The sequence below is a fragment of the Pangasianodon hypophthalmus genome, chromosome 3 (genome assembly GCF_027358585.1).
Source record: "Pangasianodon hypophthalmus isolate fPanHyp1 chromosome 3, fPanHyp1.pri, whole genome shotgun sequence".
Lineage (NCBI taxonomy): Eukaryota > Metazoa > Chordata > Actinopteri > Siluriformes > Pangasiidae > Pangasianodon > Pangasianodon hypophthalmus.
In genome coordinates, this window is record NC_069712.1 from 24,752,338 (window position 1) to 24,780,183 (window position 27,846).

Below are 27,846 nucleotides of genomic sequence, written 5' to 3' on the forward strand. Positions count from 1 at the left end.
ATATTTCATTAAAATATAATAAAAATGCATATAGTTACACATTATATTAAAAATATTAAACTGATCTTATTGTCCGGTGTTGCATATGTTAAATCTACATGTAAAGCAGTTATGACTAGTATACAGAGAGTCAGCAGCTAAGTTACAAGAGAACAGGTGTACACATTAAAGAAATGTAATTTGTTAATAATATGCAGAAAAGTGCCTAAATGTGCATAGATGCTTAATTGTTATAATTGTTTTTGACTACAAAATTTATTGTCAAATAAATGAACATGAAACAATCATTTGAGTTTAACTTATTTTATTAGCTTATTTGCTTATAAAACAGTGATATATGACATAGTGAAAAGTGACTGAAAAATAATCCTGAAAATAAATGTTAGCGTGCCCCCTAAAAGCACAAGTGGCCCCTGCCTGGCCCCCCCAGTTAGTGTACTCTAGAACCGCCACTGATCGGTAGTAGGATTACCAGCGCGACGTTTCTTAGCAATCCGATGCGGACTGACCGTATCATTGGGACTACTATGTAAGTTGGGAGCAATTTAATTGATCGTATTTTCATCGTCATATTTTGGTTACTATTTGACTCCGTTTTGACTCCTTTTTTTTTTTTTCACGATTGTTTGTTGTTTAATGCACATTCTAGTTGTCATGTTTAGCAAAAGCTGTTTTTGCCCCTGTTTGGTTTAAACAGGCCCTAATGTCCTTGGACTTGGACTCAATATAAGTTGAATAGTCGTTGTATACAGTATTTGTGACTGAAAAAGTTATACTTGGGGTGCTGTTAAAAATATATTTTTATGTATATTTTATTTTTGTCATTTGAGGAGTTTTACATTTTATTTATATGTCTTGCAGTAATAATTCTAATTCCGATGTTCTAGTGATTGGGGGTAATGTGTTATTGGAGAAGTATAAGGTTTGTGGAAAACAGGAGTTAAAAAGGAAGATAAGGTATCTGGAGAGATACGCATGTTTTTGGTTTGTTTGAAGGGAGAACAGGGGTGGGTTAAAGCGGCGGCTGATTGTTGTTTTTTTATGAATCACGTTTTCTCAGTTGTTTCTTCTTTTTCTTGTTTTTTCCCCTCTTCTTTCTTTAACTCTTTTTTTTTTAATTATTAAATATTTGCTAGGAACATCTTATGGATCAGTGTACTGCAATAGTTATGCATGATTAAACTGGCTGGTAGCTGTAGTAATCGAGACTATCGAACTGAAGAAACTGACTGTCTCTCCAACCACACACAGGACAAAGACATCCCTTCACACCCAACGGACCTAAGATGGCTCCAGCCTGTCTAGGCTAAACGACAGGTCGTTAAACATTAAGGGATGATAACGGTCATCGGAACGCAGAAAACCCCCAAAAAAAAGGGTGTAAATTACCCCTCCGTGGAACTGACCTCGAATTGACCACCCTTAACAGATGCCTTTTGTTTGGATTAGGGAACTGGTTGAGATTTATCACACTACACCCTACTCAGCTTCAAGTGACCTTTGTTCCCAACTGAACCAGTAAAAGGACTCCAGGCCTAAGACTCCTCCACTTTTAAGAATGCCCTTTTCTTTCTCTGTATCTGCCTTATTTTATTTCAATATAATCGTTGAGTTTGTGTTAAATCTGTATGGGGAACATGCATTCCCACAACCTGTATTAAACCAGAGGGCAAGAGTTAACTTACACTTCAGCCACGGTGACTTCTCACATGGTGGGAAGTCCAGTGTTACCTCCAAATCACGTACTCTAACCAGCATTATATTACAACCCCACTATTAATGGAATTGTATAATATTAAGTCTGTTTCTTTCTGTAAACATGCCATTATACCCAGTAGCTAATGGCCATGGCTAATGTATGTCATGTGTGGTATCTGCATGCTTGTCTTCATGTGCTGAAGCTGTTGATGATTTTCAATTCTCAGTACCTCATATCATACATTTATTATAAACATTAAAGGTAAATAAGACCACATTACATGGACATTAAGAAGGGGGCAACTCGGGAGGGGTCGCTTGCAAATTAGCTGGAGGGCCAGCCAAGCCACTCTCCAATCATCTCCAAACCGGCCTGCAGTTGGTTGAAGACCTCAAGAGGCCGGCTCATCTAAACTAACATAAAACCACATGCCCAAGACACAGAAATACAGGAACGCAACAACAAAGAACAGCCGGAGCGGGAGCTGGAGCTGAGACTGGAACGGAGCTGGGACCAGAACAGAGCTGGAACAGGAAGAGAACCTCCCCCAGAAGATTCCAAGACTTGCATCACTGAACCTCGCTTGACTCGACCCTTCGCCCAGCCGTCCAGACTCCAGCCTCCCTCTCCGGCGACGATCAACAACTTCTCTAACACCCTCCAACTCCGGTCCGACTAGAACCTGCTGGCCCACACCAACTCCTTCCATTCACCACCTAGGCAAAGCAAGTATTGATACCTCCCAACTTCATTAAGCTGGTGCAGTAAACCTAAAACTCTTTTCACCGATTAATGCTGATTTATGTTGATGGTTCACTCAGGTCAGGATCTCGTGATTTGTCAGGTTTATGTCTAAGAACTCAACTCTCTGATTATTCTCACTGGTTCTTCTCATTCCATATCCCTACATGTATGAATGTGTAAGTCTGTGTGTGTGTTGGTTGTGTGTAGTAGTTTAGGATATATGTGTAGTAGTGTAGTATATATGTGTAGTAGTTTAGTATATGTGTATAGTAGCTTAGTATAATAAAGTCTCGTCTGATGTTTAAAGGCCAGTGTCTTGTGTCTCTGTGCTTCAAATTTATTGCCTTAAACTGCCGATCTTGTTACTGTGCTCTCAATATAGTGTTTCACTATATTTAAGATATTATTGCCGGTGGCCACGGAGGTAATATCCCATGCACAATTAATAAATTCACTCGTTTCAACTTATTGCTGGACGAATAGTTGATCAGCTATTAAAATATTAAGTTTACAAATTTCCCCTTTTGAGCTGATCTGCTAATGTCCTACATATTTTGGTGGAGAATACATCAGCTTAACCTAAATGATATAGCACAGCAAAATGAAATACAAATATTCATTTATCTCTTGGAATGTAAAAGGTTTAAATAATATCGTTAAGACCAAAGAAGTCCTTTTCACATTTACAGTCCCTTTTTTTTTTTTTTTTTTTTTTTAAAAACAAGAAACCCATCTTCGCACCTCAGATGTTTCTCGCATTAAGAGTGCATGGATCGGTCTCTGTTTTCACTCCAAATTTGCTGTGAAGGCAAGAGGGGCAGCAGTTCTTATACATAAGAACATCGCTTTTGAATCTGAATCGGTGGTCTCAGATTCAAGTGGTTGTTATGTGATTGTGTCCGGAATTCTACAAACAGTCCCAGTTGTCTTAGTATGTATATAAGGCCCCAACTGGGACAACGACACATTTTTTGTTAATTTTTTTCCGTACTCCTTGATCTTGATAGTCACCACATAATCATAGGGGGGGTTTCAATTGGGTTCAAAATACATTATTGGACAGGTGTTCCTCAAAACATACCACGTTTTCCAACTCGGCCAAACTTTTAGAATCCTATACTAAACAGATTGGCCTGTCAGATCCCTGGAGATCAAAGTTTCCAACTAGTAAAATCTTCTCTTTTTTTCACATGTTCACCATTCATATTCGCGGATCATTTTTTTTTTTTTTTTTGAATAACAGAATGATGCACTCTGTCAGCTCATGTGACTATCATAGTATAGTCATCTCCGATCATGCCCCCACATCTTTGGACTTAATGTTTCCACAAGCCAGGACTAATTTTAAACACTGGAGATTTAGTTCACATTTACTTTCTGATAACAACTTCAAAGATTTCCTCGCATCTCATATAAAGATATATTTTGAAATAAATGACGATACCTCTATCAGCAGTAACACATTATGGGAGGCATTCAAAGCCTATATGCGTGGACAAATAATTTCATATGTCTGTCAGTTGAGGAGATTTGAGAATTCCAACTTTCTAAACTAGACCTCCAATATTCTTCGACCCCCTCACCCACAATATATAAAAATCGTCTTCAACTTCATTCAGAGTATAATTTACTTCTAACTCACAAAATTGAAAAGCAAATGTTGAGTGCCAGACAGCGTTTTTTTTTTTTGGTGAAAAAGCTGGCAAATTACTTGCATTTCAATCTCCAACTGTCTGCGCATCTAGGCTGATTCCTAAAATTAAATCTCCTGAGGGTGATATAGTTTCTGACCCCGAGGAAAAATTGATTTTTTCAAAATACTACTCTGATCTTTATTCCTCAGAATGCAACTCAAAAATTTGGAATGGCCCAAACCCATTTGATCAACTTACATTCCCTTGTGTTAATGATGGCTCCACAGATGATTTGGGTAGACCTGTGTCAATCACAGAAGTACAAGAGGCAATTCAATCACTTCAAAATGGTAAATCACCTGGCCCCGATGGCTTTACCGTCGAATTCTATAAGACTTTCTCCTCCGTTAAAGCCCCAATTCTACAGAGAGTATATAATGAGGCTTTTCTGTCAGGCCGGCTTCCAACAACCATGTCTGAGGCATCCATCTCATTATTGCTTAAAAAAGATAAAGATCCACTGCTTTGCAGTAGCTACAGGCCAATTTCCTTGTTAAATGTGGACTTTAAAATCTTGTCTAAAGTCCTTGCCCTTCGCCTTCAGCAAGTGTTGCTTGCTGTGATTTCTCCTGACCAGACAGGTTTTATGATTGAGAGACTCTTTTTATAATACTAGAAGACTTTTTAATACCATCCTTTCTTCAAGTTCCAACACTCCCGAAGTTGTTATCCCTCGATGCTGAGAAGGCATTCGACAGGGTCAAGTGGGAGTATTTGTTTTTTATTTTAAATAAATTCGGTTTTAGCTCAAATTTTATAGCATGGATTTGACTATTATACTCCTCCCCTGTAGCATCTGTGCACACTAATGAAACACATTCTAAAACCTTTCACCTTTACAGAGGCACGCGCCAAGGTTGCCCCCTTTCGCCTCTATTATTTGCCTTGGCTATAGAGCCACTGTCCATTTGGCTGTGAGGTGAGGGAAAGTTTAAAGGCATTACCCGGTTTGGAACCTCATATAAACTGTCCCTTAACGCAGACGACCTTCTTTTATATATAGTGAACCCCATTTCATCATTGCCACCAATCCTCGAGATTTTTAACTTGTTTGGCAAATTCTCTGGTTACAAATTGAATCTTCAAAAGAGCAAACTGTTCCCTATCAATTTAGCAGCTGAGACGCTTTCCCAACGCTTTCCCTTTTAGGTGGGCTCAGGAAGGTTTCAGATATTTAGGCGTATTTATCATTAAATCAGTTACAGCCATCTTTAGAAAAAAATTTAATTCTTTGCTTGATGTCTGTAAGGCAGATATAGAGAGATGGTCTTCTCTCCCAATATCGCTAATTGGCCATATTAATTTGGTTAAGATGACAATTTTGCCCAAATTTTTATCTGTTTCTGTTTCAACATATACCCATTTTTAAGTCTTTTTTTACCACTCCGAATCAGACAATCAATTCATTTATTTGGGGCAGGAAATATGCGTGAATTAGGAGAACAGTTCTCGAACTCCCAAAGTCCAAAGGTGGCCTTGCTTTACCAAATTTTCAGCGGTATTACTGGGCCTATAATATCATCAAGCTTTTGTATTGGACTAATTCCTCAAGAGTTCCTGAACATCCAGTCTGGGCCCGAATAGAATTGTCATTCTCTAAATTTTCCCTTCATTCTGTGATTTGCTCTCAGCTTCCTATAAATATTAAAAATGTCTCAGACAGTTTAGTGGTGGCAAATACTTTTGAAATATGGGTTCATTTTAGGAAGCATTTTGGGTTAATCAGACCATCAATTCTGGTTCCTATTGTAAACAATTTATCTTTTCTACCATCATGTTCTGATTCAGTTTTTCGTGATTGGTCCTCAAGGGGTCTCAGTACCATCTGGGACTTTTATAATAAAGGAATATTTTTATCCTTTACAGAATTATCCCAGAAGTTTGTTCTTCGCAACACTCATCTTTTTCACTTCTTTCAGGTCAGACATTTTGTACAAAATTAGTTTCCCCAGTTTCCCTCCCTCCTGATTCAAAAATGGACACCCTTCTCTCTCTTAGTAAAGACAGAAGAGGGCTAATCTCTGTCATTTATGAATCAATAGATTTTTTTAAATCCTGGGGTCTAGGGGTCACTATACCTGAAACAGAGTGGGATTATATATGTGATTTAGTACATTCTTCCTCCATATGTGCTCAACATAGTTTAATGTAATGCAAGATTCTTTATAGAGCACACTAGGCTAATGCCAGGCTAGCCAAAATATACCCAGACAGGAGTGACGCTTGCAATAGGTGCCGACAGTCTCCATCAAATCATACTTGCATGTTCTGGTCCTGTCCAAGACTGGCAGAGTTTTGGTCTAAAATATTTGATACTTTTGAAAAAACCTTTAATACATCAGCCATTCCAAACCCTTTTACAGCTCTGTTTGGAATTCCTTTTAAGCCAAACTTGCCTTCATCGACTCAACACGCTGTTGCTTTCACCACATTATTGGCCAGGAGGCTTATTCTCCTTAAGTGGGAGCATGCATCCCCTCCTTCATATAATAAATGGAAAGAAGAAATTCTTTTGTGCTTAAAGCTGGAAAAAATTCATTTCTCTTTAAAAGGGTCTTTAAAAAGCTTTCATAAAACATGGAAACCGTTGTTAAACTATATTGATACCATTGATCTGTCACTCTGCAGAAGAGGATTAACATTTTTTTTTTAAAATTTTTTAAAATTATTATTATTGTTTTTTTGGTTTTTTTTTTCTTTCCCCTGACATTCATTGTATATTTTAATGACTACACTTACAGTGTTATTGTTACTTGCTCTGGTTTTTGCTGTCATGGTTGGGATATTAGGGGTGGGGGGGACGGGGGGATTGTAATGGGGGGGTAGAAAAGCAGAACAGTGGTTTATTTCAATTTTGTAAATGTAAGTTGTATCTGCACAAAATGTTAATAAATATATTTTGGGGGAAAAAAAAAAAAGACTAGTGATGCATTCAGTCCTGAGAGACCAAGTTTTAGCCCAGTTATTATGACCTCTTCCTTCCTATTTTTACCACATATTGTTCTTTTAGTATCTACTGATTTTTTAAATGTTATAGATACCTTCCCTTAGTGTCTGTATTCCAACTTTCTTGCCATTCTTTTGTAGCATTCTTCTTAATAATAAATTGTCCTTTACCTAAGGGCACATTGACATCCACTTTTTTTTTGCATTTTTTTGCTAGCTCATCGGCTGTTTTGTTTCCAGATATCCCTGTACGCTCTGGTACCCAGCAAAATCCTCCAACTACTCCTTTCCTTCGTACACACCATAATAACATAAATATCTTACTCATCAAGTCTTCTCGAGATGATTGATGGATAGATGACGATGTTAAGACAGAAGTGGAGTCAGAACACATCACCACTCTATCTGGTCTTATTTCCTCTACCCATATCAAACCTACTATGATAGCAACGATTTCAACAGCATATATTGACAACTCAGATGTAACTCTTTCTGGATATGCTTATTTACATTATATTTAATTTTACCCATGTCCTCCCATTCCCTTCTCTTGTCCAGTATCTCTAAGACAATTTTTACATCAGGAATTATCCATGTTGGCACTTCTCCCCATACAGGTGCGATGCTGCATCTTATGTCTGCAATTCTATATTTCTCTACTAATTGATTTATATTCTGCCCAAATCTCCTTATTTTTTTTATTTACATACTCTCAGCAGTTATTTAAGACATCATTAGCAATATGGTTTCCAGCATAACTCTTTATGTCTAATATGCTGTCCACCATGGAATATTTTTCACTTTCTTGCCTGCTGCTCTTTGAGGAATATATAATGTTGCAGCCTCTATTATTAATGCTATAAGATATTCGCAAAATGTTTCTACTGATTCTTCTCTCACTTTATTTATTTCACAATGATTGTTAAATGAAATCCAATATGCTTTCTCATACATCCATTTCCTTTGTAAGTAATGTCCCATGTTACAATTATTGATATTTAATTTACATACTCTTGGAAAGTGATCACTTCCAATTGATTACATTCCGTTTGATCACTTCCAGTTGATTACATCCCTGATTACATTCCATTCACCTAACGATTATATTAAGGCTAGTACTTTCTTCTGTGTTTAGGCATACTAATGATCTGTCGTCCATGAATTGTTCTGTTATTTCCCTATTATAGTCTATGTTTTTACTGCCCCATAACCAATTGTGAGCATCAAATCACCATACTGTAACTCCTTGTTTCCCCTATTAGTCTGTCCAAGAGAATTTAGTGAAATCTTTTTGCAATCTTACAACATGATTCTTGAAAACATATTATACTAGGCTTATGTTCTAAATCTTAGACAAATGTTTCTTAACTCTTGACCATTTGCTATAAGGCTTCTTGCATTCCATTGTAATACACTTATTACCGTCAGGCTAATCGGATATCTAAGAAGCATGTGTTGTACCTGAGTAAGTATTTCATGTATCGTATGTACTAAGATTCCAGAAATCCCTAGGAATTCTGATGCAGCTTCTATAATTGTTTTGATCTTGGTTTATCTTCTCGACAACATAGCTGTGACAATCATCTTGATAATGAAGGCCAGAAAATTCTTTTTGTCATTATTAATACATTTTCTTTTAGGGCACATTGGTGGTTACATTCTATCTACTTTGACTTTTCTGTTTCCGTGTTCATTGTGTCTTGCTTGTTCTTAACATTGCCTCTTCCTTCCTGACCCCCCTACTACCACAGAGCTTTACTGTCTCAGCATAAGTAACTTTATGTCCAGCCTTACATTTCTGGATTTCTCTTGCTTTTATCTGCACTTCACACCCTCCATATGCTGTACTTTGAAGGCCTCCACAGTTACAGCATTTTAGGCCATTGTCTCTGGACATTTGTCATATTCGTGTTCTCCTCCACATTTGCACATCTCATTTTTCCCCTACACAGTGCAGCCACATGTCCATTTTGCTGACATTTAAAACATCTTAGTGGCACTGGGATTTTTCCTTCAAATGTCAGCAGTATGCTCATGCTTTCTTGTCTCTGTCCCTCATTATTCTTGTATAGTCTTCTTACATTTATAACTTTGCTTCCTTTTATATTTTCCTGAATTTCATCAGTTGTTATGTGTTGGAATTCCTGATATTACTCGCTTTTCTGTCTTAGATACTCCAATCTCCTTGGTTGTGATCTTTCCCCATTCAATTCTTTAATCCTAAGTAATTTATTTTTTTGTCATCTTTGGCCATAATCAGTGCTCAGTTGTCCTCATGGACAATGATGGGCATGGACATAGACACTGCGTACCAATTTTAAAGTCAGTTGGACCGACAGTTCAGTTTGATCTATCAACACGAAATCCATAACTTATTGCTGGCATGGACTGAAGATGATCTGAGTAGGAAGAACAGTTCGAAAAGCAAAAATATGCGCTTTTTCATATCTCATGAGCACTAGGTGGCGCTGTTCTGAATCTGTGCAGGAACCCTGAAGTCATGATGGCTATGATATATACTAAGTCTGTCTGAATAAGCTAAAGCGTTATGGAGATATAGCCTCACGTCCATTTCAGCACATTGTCATTTGTGGTCTAATTAACTTGAATTGCATAAATTTTTGTCGGCATGGTCTGAAGATGATCTGGTTCGATTTTCATGAAAATCGGCGTACTGTCTAGGAGGAGTTTGAAAAAGTGGGTTTTTAAGACAATTGAAACTGGCAGAAAGATTTTCATGACGAAAAATGACGTCATAAGATGCATTCTAGCCTTTACAGTTCAAACGTTATTAGCATAAACATGAGTGCAAATTTGACCTGTTGGTGGCGCTAGAGGGTTTGAGGTAGCAACTCCAAATTTGCTATGGTAACATTTCAGACTTTCCCCTATCTGTGTGCCACATTTCATAACTTTCGTATGTACGGTTCTATGGGCTGATAGATAGACACAAGAGCAGAAGAAGAAGTAGAATAATAAAGTTGATTAAAACAATGGGTGCCTATGCACCTGTGGTGCTTGGCCCCTAATAAAAATCCTTAAAAAAAACAACAGGGTTTCAGCACTTTGTGCTTGAACCCCTAATAAAGGCACAATGGCACAAATTAACAAGACTGTTTAGGTACAGTTGAGGAGTAAATATGATGTGGTATATACAGATGTTTTCCAGTGTGATTAGGATAGGGTGTGATTAGATGGAGCCTTGTGCCGTTCTTTTTATGGAATTAAAATATATCACTTAATATATTGATAAAATAATGGCACAAATGTAGCACAAATGACAGACAGGTGGAACAAATATTGGTGCAGTTTGGATGCTGATAGGGTGTTGAGTGCTATCATCAGCTAGAAAATGTAAAGTTTCTCAAAAACAGTATTGACATTACCGAGTCCTTGGAGAAAAAAATTCCAAAATGATTAAAACAATATAACAATAATATATAAAATATTATATATTTCTATAACACGATGTACTTAATTAGTTATTCTGTTGTGAGGTGACTTACCTCTTCATATTTTATTAACTTTAAGCTTGTTTTGTGTTCAGTCAATTAAAAAAAATTTGTACTTGACAAAATTCGGTCAAGCTCGGAGGAAAGAAAAGTACACAAGTTTTAATGTCGTAACATACACCAGTGAGCCAAAACATTATGATCACCTGCCTAATATGCTGTTGGTCCTCTCGCATGCTACCAAAACAGCTCTGAACCACCAAGGCATGGATTCCACAAGAAGTCATAAAGTGCCTTGTGCTATTTGTCACCAAGACATTAGCAGCAGTCCTGTAAGTTATGAGGTGGAGCCTCTGTGAATTGGACTTTTTCCAGCACATCCCAGAGATGCTCAGTCAGATTGAGATCTGGGGAATTTGAAGGCCAGGAAAACACTTTGAACTCCTCGTCATGTTCCTCAAACAATTCCTGAGCAACATTTGCACTGTAGCAGGATGCATTATCCTGCTGAAATAGGCCACTGCCATTGGGGCATACCATTTATCACGAAGGGGTGTACATGGTCCACAACGGTGTTTAGGTGGCATGTGTGAAATTGACATCCACGTGAACTCCTGGACCCAGGGTGTCCAAGCAGAACATTGCTCAGAGCATCACACTCCCTCCTCCATTTTATTTTCTTCCCACATTGCATTCTGGTGCCATTGATTTCTTAGGCAAATGGTGCACCTATACTCAGCCATCCAAGTGATGTAAAAGAAAACAGGACTCATCGGACCAGATGATTTTCTTCTTCTATTGCGCCAAGGTCCTGTTCCAACGCTTGTGTGCCCATTGCAAGTGCTTTTGACAGTGGACAGGGGTTAGCATGGGCACTCTGACCCATCTGTGGCTACACAGCAGGGTGGTTATTCACTGTGTGTTGTGATACTCATAACTTTCATTAAAATTTTCTGTGACTTGTGCCACAGTAGACCTTCTGTCGGTTTGGACCAGATGGGATAGCCTTCATTGCCCTCGCTCATTGATGAGCCCTTGTCAAAGTTGCTCAGGTCTTCACGCCTGCCCATTTCTCCTGCACATTTCTCCAACACATTGACTACGAGAACTGACTGTTTGCTTACCGTCTAATTTTTGGCATTGGCGCAAATATATTAAGTGATGCAGCATCACTAGAGGGTTTTTTTTTTTTTTTTTTTTTTTTTTTTTTTTTTTTTTTTACACTTTAATGTCATCATAGGGCTGAAAGAAAAAAAACTGAAACCAGTAATATAAATTGCAATCATGAGGTCACATATATACACTGATAAAAGGCTGGAGGAAGACTGACATGCATTGTGAATGGGCTAAACATGGATCTTCAGTGAATCTTTGAGACGGCAGTAATCTATAACTGTAATTTGAAATTCAGCCTTGTGCCTAAAACAAGATACCGTTTTACTAATATTGATATGTTGTCATACTGATACTTTTGTATATATGTAATACAGTATTTAATAAATACTTATTAAATTTAAATATAATAAAAATATTTATTATTTTGAATGTTTATTTTGAAACGTGTGCATACTGTACTCTACTGTACTATACAAATGTGTGCACACTGTACTACACCCAAAGACATGCTAAATTTACAGATTATTGTTGGTAAGAAGATGGGCTTTATTATATGTGTGTGCAGTTTTGAGAAATGTTTATTTGGGGATTTATTAGTAGTTGAGGTGGACAGAAATGCTTAGCCTTGATTTGGATATTCACCAAAAGACATAGAATGTCCTAGCACTTGTTCACAATGGTTTTGACGTTCAATAAATGTACCCTGTCTACTGCAAGATTTATATTATGTATATAAATTTCTTGGTTCTAACACTGAAATTTTTCTGGGCTTTATAAGTCCAGCATCCTTGAAAATGATGCACAGTATTTTAATATTATATCTCCTTCTATGAGGCTTGCATCAGGACAAATGGAAAGCTTTTGCAGGAGTTTGCAACACCGTTTCTTCCATGGGTAATGTTAAGGCATATTATGTATGGGTGGCTGTTAATAACTTTAAGGACTATTCCATATTCTAGCAAAATTAAAAGGATGTTACTGTATAGAGGCTGTTTTAACATGCATTAGTTATTCAGGCCATGATTTATGCTCTAAATGTTGTCATGTGTTGTGTCACATATTGCATCAGCGGGGACATGTACGCGCTGGGAGCTTTCTACTACCTAATAGCATATTCAGGAGTATCGTCTTAACCAGTATGGTAATAGTGTGTTGGAAAACAGTATTTGACTGTTGTTCCCATGCAGCGCTCAATCAGGTAGGGGACCAAATCCGGATGTTCTTGAACATTAAAGAGAACATAACGTTTCATAACATTTCATATAGGACCACGCAGAGACATTGGTAAATGTCCTCTGAACATATATTCGCAAACATTCCTCTAGGACTAAACTGGGACCTATTGTCAATGTTTATAATGTCCTGGGAATATCCTATAGCTAATGTTATTAAAATGCCCAAATAGGGACATCCACTGTTTGCTGGGGTTATACCAAAGTAATGCATACTTTCTGACCAATCAGATTTGAGAATTCAACTGTCTAAATGCAACAATGAACAGTTAAAAAGCATGATGTCATTCATTAATAAATTAAAATTCGTAATCGTTGGCAAAACGCAGTGGTATAGGAGAAATAATATGACATACAAACTCCAAAAACTACTCAAAATGCTAAATTTTAAAGTTTGTTTAGACTATTTGTTTATTTATTCATTCGTTTTTTTATTTTTATTTATTTATTTATTGTTATTATTAATTGCAGCTGCATTTGCAACTAAAACATCCTGAAAGTTGGGAATGCTGTAGCTCTGATTCACTGAGCTAAATTAGGAGTCAAAACATAATTTACTGTTAAAATCTGTAAGTGACAGGCAGCAGAAGGCCAGTGTATGAAGTAGTGGTGGGAGTTCTATCTGCCAGGCATCACAATGATCTGAGGGAGGCCATAAGAGGCACATGGATGGGGTACCTCAGAGACCACCCTGACTTCCAGAATCGGTGTGTATGGTTTTTTTTTTTTTTTTTTTTTTTAAATCTTTAGAATTTGCACAGAAGCTGCTAGATATTAATTGGACTAACTGACCCTCTCAGACTAATGGCATGCCCATAAAACATCAAAACATTTGCTGGTAGCAATGTTTGTTGAAAAGTAAATTAACTTTTATGTGGTGGTCAGTCTGCGTTCTGTGCTTGTACAGTTCAAGTTGAACATGTTTTTATGTTCTTAACTGTGGGTGAACAGAGATTTGTTTAAACCACTACAAGAACCATCATATTTTAAAACAATGATTATAATTATAATTATAAATTATTTATAACTATAATCATGTATTTTAGATATAATGTGTTGAAGTAAGTATAAGCATCATGTCAAATGCATTATTAATACTATTAGATCTTTATTGTGTGTTAATACATCCATATATTCAGTTTGCAACAGGATTAGGTATAAGATGGTTTAAAGCAACACTTTATCCACAGCTTAGACTTTTGCATTATCTTAAAGGGTGCTGGTGAAATTTATCATTGGTAAACATGGCTGTGCAATACCTGAAGAAGATCGGGAGGACCCATATTCCTGCACCCAGCTCAACCTCACAGAACCAGGTAAAGCACACCACATCATACGAAAGCCCACAGACTCACATGGAAGCACATATGAGCAGCACTTCACCCACCCACCCCCCAGGGGACTTCATTCATCTCTTGTGGGTTTTGACTGGGCACTACTGTTGTCACTTGTGGGTGTGTACTGTGTTATGTACTGTATGCTTTTTTTTTTTTTTAGTTCAGATGAAAACACAACAATCATGTATGGCATACCAAATAATTTCTTATAGAAGAATTATTACTATGCTTCCCTTTTGATCTTACAGGAACACCTGTATACCTACTCATTCAGGCAATTCCCTAATCATAAGTAAGTGTGCAGATAAGGGCCAGCAGCTTCAGATAATGTTCATACCAACCATTAGAATGGTTAACAAAATGTGATCGTATTGATTCCGACCATGGCATGATTGTTGATGCCTTACAGGCTGGTTTCACTATTTCCGTACCTGCTGATCTCCTGGGATTTTCACACACATTCAATTGGGAATTTTAACGCATCATTGAAGGGGAAAATCGATGGAGACAAAAACGCTGGCTGAAACATTATGACACAGAAAAGTGTTTTAATGTGTGATATGTGTTTGTCCTCTCTATTTATTGCTTTCTGACCAATCAGAATCAAGAATTCAACAGCGCTGCAGTATAAAGGATAAATGTGTCATAGACATTACTTCTGTGGCCAAGTCCAGGATTATTTACTGTTAATGTTTCTTTTCATGCCATATTTGTGTGAATTTTGTATATTCTTTTTCTTTATCCTTATACAGTACATTTGTGGTGGCAGACATTCATATGTTAACAGCCTAATTATGTTCATGTGTAGCTCTGAATTATTTCTTGATTGCTGTCATTCCTAAGGAAAAACACCATATATTTGGATTAATGCATTTGTGTACCATTTACTTTAATTAGTGTTTTTTTCCATGAGGATGTGAGAAGTAGAGGTATGCTTCTCTCTTAACAGCCATATTGGTTTGATTGTTTGATTTTCACGGTTTAATTAAGAGAGTCCAGGGCTCATTTAGAGCTCATCTCTAAGCCAGTCTGCTCTACAAGAAGAGTTGTTTTAAAGTGTTCTGTCTGTTTGCATGCATTTTGTCTCATTCTTATCCATACATATATACATACACTATCTCTTAACCAGCAGGTTTTAGATTCTAACCGCTTTAATTCTTGTAGTGACCATGCAGGAGGTGACCCTCCTAAGCAAGCCTGATGCTTTGGTGCCATCTGATGTCTCAGCCATATGTTTGGATTTTAAGGTCCTCCACCCTGTAGTGATCACGCAACTAGGTGTGTTTCCCAGTGGCCCACAGAAGGATTTCAGGGGCAATGTCACAGTAAAGTTATTCCCAGTGGACCAAAAGGTAAGACTATTGTGAGATAATTTAAGTTAGCCAAAGTGCAGCCTATTAGGCTGATGACTTGAACTGCTAATAAGATGAGTGTTTTCAGATGTGAGTGAGAAGATTCTGGATTCTGATTAGTTCAAAGCAGCTCTGATAGTAGTTTATAATTTAGAGTAATGCACTCAGATTAGACTTTGCTTTAAAAAAAAAAAAAAAAAGCATGACTGATTCTGCAAGATTAACTTGTACCAGAATGATGGGACGAGAAGAGTATGGAGAAGGAAAGGAAGGGCTCATGGTCCAAAGCATACTACATCACCTGTCAAACATGTGGAGGGAGCAAGTGTTATGGCATGGGCATGCCAGTGGAATGTTTATGGATGTGACTGCTGGTAAAAGTACCAAGATGAATTCTGAAATGTATAGAGCTATCCTTTCTGCTCAGATTCAGTTAAATACTGCAAAACTGATAGGACAGTGCTTCACAGTACAGATGGATAATGACCCAAAATGTACCATGAAAGCAACCCAAGAACTTCTTAAGGCAAAGAAATGGAATGTTCTTAAATGGCCGAGTCAGTCACCTGACCTTAACCTAGTTGAGCAGGTTTTTCATTTACTGGAGGCAGAAAGACCCACAAAAAAGCAGCAATTGAAGCACGGCTGCAGTAAAGGCCTGGCAAAGCAACAACGTATTAAAAATAATCCTAATATTTATTATTGTTAATTTGTCCAATTACTTTTGAGCCTGTGAAAATGGAGGGTCTATGTAAAATATGGCTGTAATTCCTCAATGGTTAATGCAATACATTTGTTAAACCCCTTGAATTAAACCTGAAAGTCTACATTTCAATCAGATATCGATTGCTTCATTTCAAACCCATTGTAGTGGTGCACAGCTGGAAAATTACAAAAATTGTTTCACTGTCCAGATACTGATGGACCTGACTGTATGGTGGGAACTCCACATAATCTAAGCCTTAGATTCAATCACCAGACCTTAACCTGACTGAGCATGCATTTCACCTCCTGAAAAGGAGACTAAAGGGAAACTCTCCCAAAACAAACAACAACTGACAGAAGATGTGGTACAAGCCTGGAAAAGCATCACAATAGAAGAATGCAACAGTTTGCTGATGTTGGTGGGTCAGTGGCTTGATGCAGTCATTGCAAGCAAGAGATATGTAACCAAATTTATTAAAGTTATTTACTTTAAGACTATCTGTTCCTATAATTTTTGCTCACCTAAAAGTTGGGTGGTCTGCTACCAAAGGTGCCATGTTCTAAGTTGTTTAACACATATAAATGTAAATATCAGGAAATGAAAGCTGAAATTCTGATCTGTCATGTCATATGTTTACTTTTGATCTCAAACCAAATGTCTTCAGTGCACAGAAACAACAAAAGAATTGTCCCTGCCGTTCCAGTACTTTAGGAGGGAACTATTAGGTAGGTGGATTGGCTACACTTAGTTGGCCTTAGGTGTGAATGTGTGCTTGGTGCCCTGTGATAGACTAGGGTTCCATCCAGGGTGAATTCTTCCGCCTTGCACCCAGTGTTACCGGGATTAGCTCTAGATCCACCACGACAATGATCAAAATAAAGCAGTTACTGAAGATGAATGAAGCAATAAATACTGCTATTTCAATGCATAGCAATATAATCCGAGTTATGCTAATTACGTCCATATCATGCAGTATTCTCTCATATCTCAGGATGGTGTGAGAAATGGTCAATGCTGTGCTGCAGATAAATTATAACTCTCAGAATTTAAATCCTTTACCTATTTAATCTTTTTAGGGTAACAGTCTTATAAATTGCTCAGATTATTGCAGGATTTGACTTGCGTCCTCTGACTTGTGACCTCTGAATTACTTCATTTTCGACCTCTGTGCTTTTGAGCTAGTGGGAAATAACCATGGATGTCTCCATGTTCAATCTTTCTTATCAACAAACTAGCCAGCTAACTGTGATGAGTGATGTATAGTCCCCTCTCTATAGTCAAGGTTATAGATTTAACAAGCTGATATTTTATCTGTATGTTGATTGACCTAAAACAAATACTTGTATATACAACATAATTCATTTAAAGTTAAGAAGTTACTTTGTTTACTGTTCATACTGTGAGCAGCCATGTTGATTTGTTATTACTCACTGAATTCAAGAGTTGTGGAATTTTGAGTTTAAGGGGCATTTTCTTTCGGTTTCCTATTCAGAGGTCGGAAATTCTGAGTTATGACCTTTAGTCAAATTCAACAATAATTAATCAGATATGGGAAAATATATAACTTGTATTATATAACAGTTTATTTTTATAAATTGTCCTATTGAAACTGTATTAGATTTAGATGTGTGTGGGTGTGTATCATTCTGTACAGGAGCCAGTTGTGACTGCTCACCTTACTACCTTGAGTCCAGGTGTCTATGTGGAGGGGATCTGGTATAAAGCTGTGGAACAGTTCATTTTGCCCAAGGTGGGGGAGTTAACAGGAAAGTATAACAGTGTAAAAAAGCATTAACAGTAGTTTATGTTCTCCGTATTCATTACAGTGAAATGTCAATTATATCTAATGAAATTCAATGGATATTCTCACATGCTGTTGATTTACTTTCTAAAAACTTCTGCTATAATCAGATAGTCTGTCAGGTGTTCCAATTCACAGTATGCTCATACTGGGCATCATGTCAAAACACTTAGTACTTTACAAAATGCAGCTGTAGAAGAGTAATGATTTATAATTCCATGATCTGGGGTCACCCAGAAGAGAAACTTTGCCTTTTGAGTTTGTTACTCACGATGTATCAGGGAGTTTTTCCTTGCCACTGTTGCCTTTGGCTTGCTCATTAGGGATCCAAATGTATATCTGAAATTCTATAAAGCTGCTTTGGTTAAAACTGTGTGCAATGACCAAACCTAAACTTCCACATTTAAATTCATGTTTTTAATTAAAGGAAAACTTCTGCATTTTTTTCAGCCTAATCTTCATCTGTTGCAATTGCAGCGTATGTGTAATTACCACAGACAAAAAGGCAAAATATCAAAAGATTTACAAATATTCCAAAATATTTGCAACAGAGAAATAAACCTGTTTACTCGAAACTCACTTATAATGGAAGTCTATAATTTGACCTTTTGTAAATGAAACTACCTTTTCAAAGGGAATAATTTGTTGTCTAAATTAGGACTAGTATTTTATTTTAGGGAGCTCACACTAAATATTTTAAATAGGGTACACCTGTATTAATTTTAAATCTACCTGTGTCCAACTGTATGCTTGCACAATAAATATCTCTGACTTTGGGAGGTCTTACAGCTAAAATAGCAGGTCATGTTAGTTCTGCTTTCATGAAGATAAGGACCTGCCCATGAAGCTTCGAGATGAAGTTATTAGGAGGAAAAAAGGTGGAGAAGGTTATTAAAACATCTGCAAAGCTTGGTACCTTCTTAGGAGCACTGTAGAATCCATTGTAACAAAGTGGAAAAAATATGGCACAACCCAGACACTACCAAGATCATGCCAAACTTAGTGCTGAGGCAAGAAGGTCAATTGTCAGGGAAGTGTCCAAGAGTCAAGCTACAACACTGAAGGGGTTTCAGAGCTCACTGGAGAACCTGTGCAACCCAACAATATCATCAGCTCTTCACATATCCATCCTCTATGGGAGAGTGGCCAGAAGGAAGACACTTCTGAGAAAGGCCATGTTAGAAAATCTGAGAGCTTCTGGAAAAAGATTTTGTTGTCTAATGAGACTCGTTGTGCCATTTGGTCTATAGCCAAAGCATAATGTGTTGCGCAAACCAAATACAGCCCAACACCTAGGTAACACCATTCCTGTGATCAAGCACACTGATGGTAGCATCATGCTTTATGGTTTTCAGAAAAGCACAGGACAAAAACTACAAAGGAATGACTTGGAAAAAAAGAAGTTGGGGGAGGGTCACAGTACACATTTTAGACTTTCGTTATAACTGAATTTGGAGTGAGTGAGTTTACTGTTCTTTTCTCATTGCAAGGAAACATGTTAGAACACTTGAATGTGGTTATCGTCTGTACTCTATTTAAAAAAAACACTGGGTTAGTCCTATAACTATGTTTATGCCTGGTCCAAGTTACAGTGCAATGATTCTAACTTTCACTACTTTGGTATATAGAATGTATAGTTTGGGTCAGAAATGGTTATTCAGTGGTTTCAGTCAAAATAATGTTTCAGTCATTTTGTTGTTTCCCTCCAGTCATGTCCGAAGACTGTCATGCCCTTATTGATTTATAGCCAGGTTTGCATTTCTCATTTTAACAGAGGCTGAATGTCATATGGTGTTTTCAACAACAGTGTCACATGTGTGCAGGGTTTTGAGGGAAATCTGTTATGGGAGAGCCAGGATCCGACAGGTTTGATGACTGTCAATGTGTCCAATGTTCAGCTCAACACTGGTGGAGGAGTGATCAAGTTAGGATCTGTAAGCACAGCTCTGTTTCTTCATTGAGTGTTCATTGGTTGTTCAATTGCTTCAAATGTTTTTAATCAGTACCATATAATCATCTGTTTAACTAATATGCCTCTTTATAGAATTTTGCTCAACTGTTAAAGGTGATAAAAACTCCTGTTTGTGTTGCAGCTAGAAGAGGGCACCCTGCCTCACAGAAATGCGCATGGTTTTCCTGGACTAGCCGGAGGATTCATTTTCTCCATTTATGGTACTTACATCTCGATTTTTCTTTTTTTTTTGACAGCTGCTCTAACTTAATTTGAAATTGAAATTTAATGAGGGTACCGAAGTTGCTCACCTTACATTAGTATTTGCAAAGTTTGATGCTGTTAATAGCCATGAGCAGTAATCACATTAGTCACTTAGCACTAAACAGTTTAGACAAGCTAGACTCCATAATTATTTGGATGCTGACAAGATTATTATTTTTTTAGCTGTCTACCACAATATTTTGGAGATGAAATTAAATAATGAATATAAGCTCAAAGTGCAGACCCTCAACTTTAATTTGAGGGTATTTTTATCCACTCAGGGTGAATGTTTTTTGTTTGTTTGTGTGTTTTGTAAGGGACAAAGTAATTGGACAAATTAACTACAGCTGTCTTTAGTTCCTGCTGGTTGTGGGGGTGTTTTGCCTTCAGTCTTGCCTTCAGCAAGTGAAATAAATGCTCAGTTGGATTCAGGTCAGGTGGATTGACTTGGCCATTGCAGAATACTCCATTTCTATGCCTTAAAAAAAGTCTTGGGTTGCTGTCGAAGTATGTTTCCAGACATTGTCTGTCTGCACTGCGACGTGACGTCCAATGAGTTTTGAAGCACTGGGCTGCATCTGAGCAGATAGTATAGCCCTATACACTTCAAAATTCATCCTGCTGCCTTTGGCAGCAGTCACATCAATAAATACAAGGGAACCAGTTCCACTGGCAGCCATACATGTCCATGCCATAAGATGAGGTGGTATGCTTCAGATCATGAGCAGTTCCTTCCCTTCTCCATACTCTTCTCTTCCCATCATTCTAGGACATGTTGATCTTTGTCTCCTTTGTCCATGGAATATTGTTCCGGAACTGTACAGGCCTTTTTTTCTTAGATGTTTTTGGCAAACTCTAATCTGGTTTTCCTGTTTTTGAGGCTTACCAGTGACTTACATCATGTAATAAACTCTCTATATTTACTCTGGGGTAGTCTTCTCTTGATTATTGACTTTGAGACAGATATGCCTACCTTCTGGAGGGTGTTCTTCATCTGGCCAACTATTGTGAAGGGTTTGTTTTTTTTCCACCAAGGCTTTCTTCTTTCATTCACCACAGTTTTTTTCCATGGCTTATGACCAGTGCTTTCTTTCTTTTTAAGTATGTACCAAATAGTTGAGTTGGCTACAGACAATGTGTTTGCTATGTCTCTAATGGGTTTGTTTTGATTTCAGCCTAATGATGGCTTGCTTTACTGGCAGTGACAGCTCTTTGGACATATTGAGAGTTAACAGAAACAGATTCCAAATGCATATGCCACACTTAAAACTCTAGCTCTTTTATCTGCTTATTAGGTATTATTAGGTATGCTCTTGTCACATAGTTGTTAAAGAAAATGTACATTGTGTGCAGAGTAAAGCAGGGACACTGACAATACTAGCTATGACAGGAAAACTAAAAGAGAGAGCCAGAAGGTAACATAGAGACATAAGACATAAAGTGGCCAGCCACTCCACCGTCAACAAACCTGAGTTTGTTAAAGGTGAAAATCTGCACATTGACTTCATATTCATTATTTAATTTATATTTAGTTAACAATAACTTTGTCAGTGTCCAAATATTTATGGACCTGCTGTATGTTAATCTCTTATAGTATTGTTCCAAAGTAGGGAAATAGAAAAATAGAGGAAACCCTTGAACGAGTTTGTCCAAACCTTTGACTGGTAATATATGCTAATGTGTCCTTTGATAAATACATTAAAATTGTGTACATATCTTCCATATACTCCACTGTGTGCCTCAGTGCATTGTTTTAGCCCTCTTGTTTGTTCTGCCTCTGCCTTTCAGATGTGGAGGGACTGAAGGCACACCTACGTGGCCGTGCAGACAGACTGCAGGCTCACGAGGCCAGGCTGAGAGAGGAAGAAAAAGCCCTGCAGGAGGAGAGTCACACATATCGGGACATTATTTTTGTTGATGTTGTGGACACATACAGGACCGTCCCTTATAAACTGCTGTACTTTTACAAATGGTGATCACATACACACATTTTTAAAATATGTTCATGTGGAGAGTCCACCATACAAGTCCCTATGTAGGTTGATATTATAGTGTATAATGTATTAATAAGTATTATAACAAACACATTAATATAAAACTTACAGCCTGAACTACTGTCAGACCTGCTGTTGTAGAAAGTTAGTCAACACTTTCTGACCAGTGAGAACAGAAAATTAAACAGTGCTACCTAGTTATATTCACTTTCTATATCCACTTTATACACTATATGGCCAAAAGTTTTTTTTATAGAAACTTATAGAACTTGAATGGACTGCACAGAGCCCTGACCTCAATCCCACTGAACACCTTTGGAATTAGCTGGAATGCCAACTGCGTGCCAGGCCTCCTCGCTGGAAATCAGTGCGTGACCTCACTAAAGCTCATGCGGCTGAAAGGGCAAATCCCCACAGCCACACTCAAAAATCTATTGGAAAGCCATCCCAGAAGAGTGGAGGTTATTATAGCAGCAAAGGGGGGAATAAATCTGGATTGGGATGTTCAAAAATCACATCAGGTGTCCACAAACGTTTGGCCATATAGTGAATGTTCACTTTATCAGTAGCTTTTAAAATGGTTTGTAATGATGGTTTGTGAATTTTTGAGGGTGGTGAGGAATGCTGACTTCAGTCTGCTCCTGAAGACAGATGATGATTGCTATATCAACGTGGATGAAGTATTAATGAACATTGACTACAAGAGCCTGATGCGCAGCAATCTGTGGTGGGGAAAGTGAGTACACTGTGGACCATATAGACATTAATAGGTTGCATTAATATCTAATATCCAGTTGTTCTTAAAATGGTAAGCAGAAATTTCTGTCAGAAATTAGGCACTATGATATTATGATATTAGATATTCCATTCATCTTCAGTAATTGATTGATCGTGGTCAGGATAGCAGTGGATCCGCAGCCTGTCCTGGGAACACTGGGCATGAAGCAGGAATACACCCTGGATAGGACACCAGTCCATCACAGGGCACCGTGCACATATACACTGAGCATGCAAATTCATACCTAGGGGCAATTTGGATTAGCTGGTCCACCTATCACCATGTTTTTTGGGTGGTTAGAGGAAACTCATGGACTTGGACATGGAGACAACATGCACAGAAACTCTACACAGACTGTAACCTAAGCTCAGGATCTAACTGGGGCCCTGCAGCTGTGAGGTTGCAATACTACCCAGTGCACCACCATGCCATTCCAAGTTAGACTGTACCAGACCCAGTTCTCATTTTTGTAACAACACACTAATAACAATAATAACACAAAATTATCAAAATTTTGACTCTTGTTTATCTCAGGAGTTGGGAAGCTTTTCAGCATGCAGTGCCACATGCAAGAAAATAATTAAAGATACTTTTCAAAGAACAAAGTTTACATTAAAATATGTTGTTTATTAAACATTTTATAAATAAAATGTGTATGTAAAAGATAACCCAAGTGGTTATTCTATACTTTAATAATAGTAGCTGCATAAAATAGAACTTTAGCAGTTTTTTTTTTATTTAAACCAGTCACATTACACTACACTATAATAATTCATCAGAGAAAATACAGTGAACAAATGACAAAACCATTAAACCATTAGTGTTAATCTGATATCGTTCCCCTGGTTGATCTAGGCAAGCAGGCTAACCACTCTTGTCTCACTTGAAGCTCAGCTCAGGCTTTTGTGCTGTAGTCAGCATCTTTGATACTTTATGGCAAAAGGCACAGTAGAAAGTATTTTCTAATTAACTATTCAGATATAGCTAACGTTTCATGAACAACTGGTTTTGCGCTACAGAGGGTGATTAGTCCACAGCATGAATTCAAACAATCTCTTAATCAGGAACAGAACTTAAAATCAATCAGCTCTTGATTCATATATAGTAATCATAGTGACTACTATATATGAATCAACAGCTGATTGATTTTAAGTTCAGTTCAGTACAGTCACTCAATATACAGTATTTAAGCATTGAGAAGTGTGTGTGTTTTGCTACATGAATGAACTCCAGTTGAGTGGGTCTTGTGTTTTGCACAACTAGTTTATTGTTCAGAGGGGTTATTCTTGAGATCGGATAGTTCAGTATATGCATTTAGCAACAATGTAAAGTCACTGGGGAAAAGACTGTTATATTCAAATTGTAAAAGACTGTTATATTCAAACTGTTATATTCAAATTGTAATGTACCTGTTCAGTTTTCGCCAGAGCTGGGCTGTGGATCGTGTAGGGAAGTGGCAGGAGTTGGAGTACACTAGTCCTGTGTATCCAGCCTTTGCATGTGGCTCTGGGTACGTGGTTTCCAGAGACTTAGTGGAGTGGCTGGCCAACAATGCAGAGAAGCTCAAAGTTTACCAGGTAATTTCCATCACCTACATATATACAGTACTGTGCAAAGGTCATAAGAACCCTAATGTTTTTAATATAAATTTTGTCTTGGATGATTATTTGTTTTCTGCATTACTTTGTCAGTAGAAAAAAAACATATGCTAGATTTCCAAACATTAATTTTCCAAAAAAGATGTTACAGAGAAAAGTTACATTCAATATTAGAGCACTTTTCAGATTGTAACATCACTGAGGCTCTAAGGTATTATCTAGGGGGAATATCTTTTGAAGGAAGAGTTCCAGAGTTCCAAATCGCTTACATTATAGCAGCTATAAACAGTCATTCCTTCACCAACCTCACTTATTTTTCTCTCTCTTGAAGTTAATAAGACAAAAAAAATGCAGCTTGTCATGTCACTGAGAAACCAGAAAGCACAAAGTACTCTGTCCTGGAGAATTTCCTGTGTCAGAAAACTAACTGACTGTTACAAAGCTCTGGCACTGGAGACTCCTTCTATAAGTGGTAAATAAACATCTCCTTACAGAAAACTTCATTATATCAGTGATGTTACTAGGGCTGGAGGACTTGAATCCAGTCCTGAGACATTTTCTGGATCGACTTAGTCTTGTCTCGGACTTGTCTGGCATTTGTACTTGGACTTGTCTTGGTCTTGGTGGAGGTTTTATGCTAAGCTTGTGGCATTGTGTCTCTCTTACTACAGTCAGGAGGGTAAAGTTTGACATTACCAACCGCCTGATTTCAGCAGGGTCTTGCTGCATAGGAACTATGAAATAAGCCACTTTAACCAACTACTGCAAACTGAATTTTTCAGTTAGAAATAATTAGAACATGCCATTAGAACAAAAAGCACTTTCTACACTCACTAGTTGCACATATTTGAAATTATTTGTAATAAACATGTAAAAGATTTTAAAATAATTCTCAGTTATTAATCAATTAATTATTAATTGACACTGATCAAGAAATAGAAAAAAAATCAGGTTCAATTAATGTAGGAGAGTCGTATGTATGAGTAGTTGGTATATCACAAATCGCCTACTAATCCCATGTCACCATGATATTTTCTGCAGGGTTGACAATGTTACCTAAAACAAGTTATACAATATTATGCACCTTGTCTAGATTATACTATACCTCTGTCCTGATATACTATACTGACTGTGCCCCAGGCCTTTTTGCCCAACATCAGTACCTGACCTCACTAATGCTCTTCAATTCAATTCAGTTCAATTGTATTTGTACTTTCAACAATGGACATTGTCACAAAGCAGCTTTACAGAAATTCAGGATATAAATTTATAAATTTATCCCTAATGAGCAAGCCAGGGGCAAAGGTGGCATTTGTTTTTTCCTGAGAAGATATGAGGAAGAAATCTTGAGAGGAACCAGACTCAAAAGGAAACCCATCCTCATCTGGGTGACACCTGATAGTGCAATTATAAATAATTCCCTGTGTACTATATGGTCAAAAAGTGCAATTGTATAAACAGGAAATTCATTATAGTTTTAACATGAAGTCTATTTTGTTGAAGTTCAGCTGTTCAATCAACTGTTCACTGATGGAGACTTGAATGCAAAACTGTTCGTGGCAATTGCACTCCTAAAGCTATCATAGTAATTGTAGTCCTAGGCCATCATAGCAAAACTGTTTATCTATTGCAGTCCAAAGCCATCTTCATGGTTTCTGAATGGTACCATCCAGAGTAATCTCATGTATCCTTAAGCTGTCCATATGGGGCCATCCTCAGCAGCAATGAGTTGTTTCCAAGTGATGAGAACTCCAACCAGAAGTAGGGCATCAGACTGGATCAGGCAGTTCCGGCGAGCAGAAGGGTTCAGAAGCACAGATACCTCAGGAGTAGCATGTGTAGCTCAACACACAGAGAGAGAAAGAGAGAGAGTGAGAGAGAGAGAGAGAGAAATTGGGAGAGAGAGAGAGGAAAAACACAGATAATTAGGTATGCTTATTGTCATGTAATGGTTAAGGACAGTGTACATTGTGTGTGCTCTTTTGTTTGAATGGGCACAAATTTCCAAAGTCAGGTTTCAAAATCTAGTGGAAAACCTTCCCAGAAGAGTGGAGCTTATTATACAGCAAAGGGGGGACTAAATCTGGAATGGGATGTTCAAAAATCAAATGTGCATGTGATGGTCAGGTCTCATGCAGAACATCCAGTTTTATAGATGTTCTAGGAGGATCCTTGTGTTCTCTCACTTTGCGCTCTGACCAGCCAGTCGTCACCAGCCAGTCGTCTATGTATGTAGCGAAACGAATGAATTTTCTTTGAGTGGAGTTAGAGCCACTTCTGTACATTTGACAAACACCCTTGGGCTGAAAGACAAGCCAAAAGGAAGAACTAACTTCGGACCAATGAAGTATCTTGAATAAAAGCCACTTTGGCTTTGTTCGGTGGAACCAATCTTATTGCTGTTTTGTTCAGCAAAGAGGAAATTTCCTCTTGGAGAATATGCACAGATTTCCCCTGCAACTGAAAGTCAATTATCCCTCAGAATTGTGGGGGGCAGGCAGCAAACTCCAATCTGTACCCGAGTTGTATTGTTCTCAATGCCAACGGGACCATGTGCACGAGCGCCAGTTGTTTATTTGCAGCATTCTGCCACCAACTAGTGGCTGAGTTGTGAGTGAGTTTGTAGTTTCTGCTGCCCATGCATGAACACTTAGTGCTTTGACAGAGTTTGTGTGGCTCACCACCTTTAAGGGAGAGGTAGCTCCCTAAGGTGGTGTTATAGTAATGCTCTGTTAGTATGTTTTGCAAATTTTGGGGGGGGGGTTGAAGAGCTGGCTGGTCCAACTGAGCTGTAACAGGTGGATAGTTCTTTCTAAGCCAGGCAGACTTCTACTCCAGAATTCCACTCTGACCACTCTGACTACATTCGCATGTAGTCTCTGCTGCCTAGGAATGCGGAAGCTGGGAGGTGGACAAGCAGTCACTTGTGCGAAGGGGGGCGGGGGTGCAGTCTGCATATTTCTGGTTGTGAGCTGCAAAGCCTCTTCCTTCTTCCCTCTTCTTTTCCTCGCGTCTTTTTTGCATCCATGTCAGGGCCGAGCCAAATATGCCCTCCGAGACAACTGGTGCACCCAGAATGGCTTCCTTCTCCCTGTCAGAAAGATTAGCCAGGTTAAGCCAGCATCCTCTCTCTTGAATGACTATTGTGGCCATGGCCTTGCCGTGGCTTGGACCACACATCT

At 38.0% G+C, this 27,846-nt stretch overlaps 1 protein-coding gene across 21 annotated transcripts in view; it reads left to right on the forward strand.

Annotated features, from left to right (window-relative positions):
• The window catches only part of b3galnt2 (beta-1,3-N-acetylgalactosaminyltransferase 2), an 86,040-nt gene that overhangs the window by 53,296 nt on the left and 4,898 nt on the right, over nt 1-27,846 (forward strand). For 7 of the 21 annotated variants that reach the window (XM_053232669.1, XM_053232668.1, XM_034302678.2 and 4 more), the window contains 10 exons: nt 1,252-2,424; nt 13,458-13,590; nt 14,099-14,199; nt 15,385-15,572; nt 17,933-18,028; nt 19,903-20,013; nt 20,173-20,251; nt 22,083-22,266; nt 22,899-23,024; nt 24,484-24,643. In XM_053232669.1, the coding sequence (XP_053088644.1) occupies nt 2,424; nt 13,458-13,590; nt 14,099-14,199; nt 15,385-15,572; nt 17,933-18,028; nt 19,903-20,013; nt 20,173-20,251; nt 22,083-22,266; nt 22,899-23,024; nt 24,484-24,643 (1,179 nt within the window). In that variant the 5' untranslated portion in view covers nt 1,252-2,423. The other 14 variants (XM_053232673.1, XM_053232670.1, XM_026939155.3 and 11 more) reach the window with 6 other exon arrangements.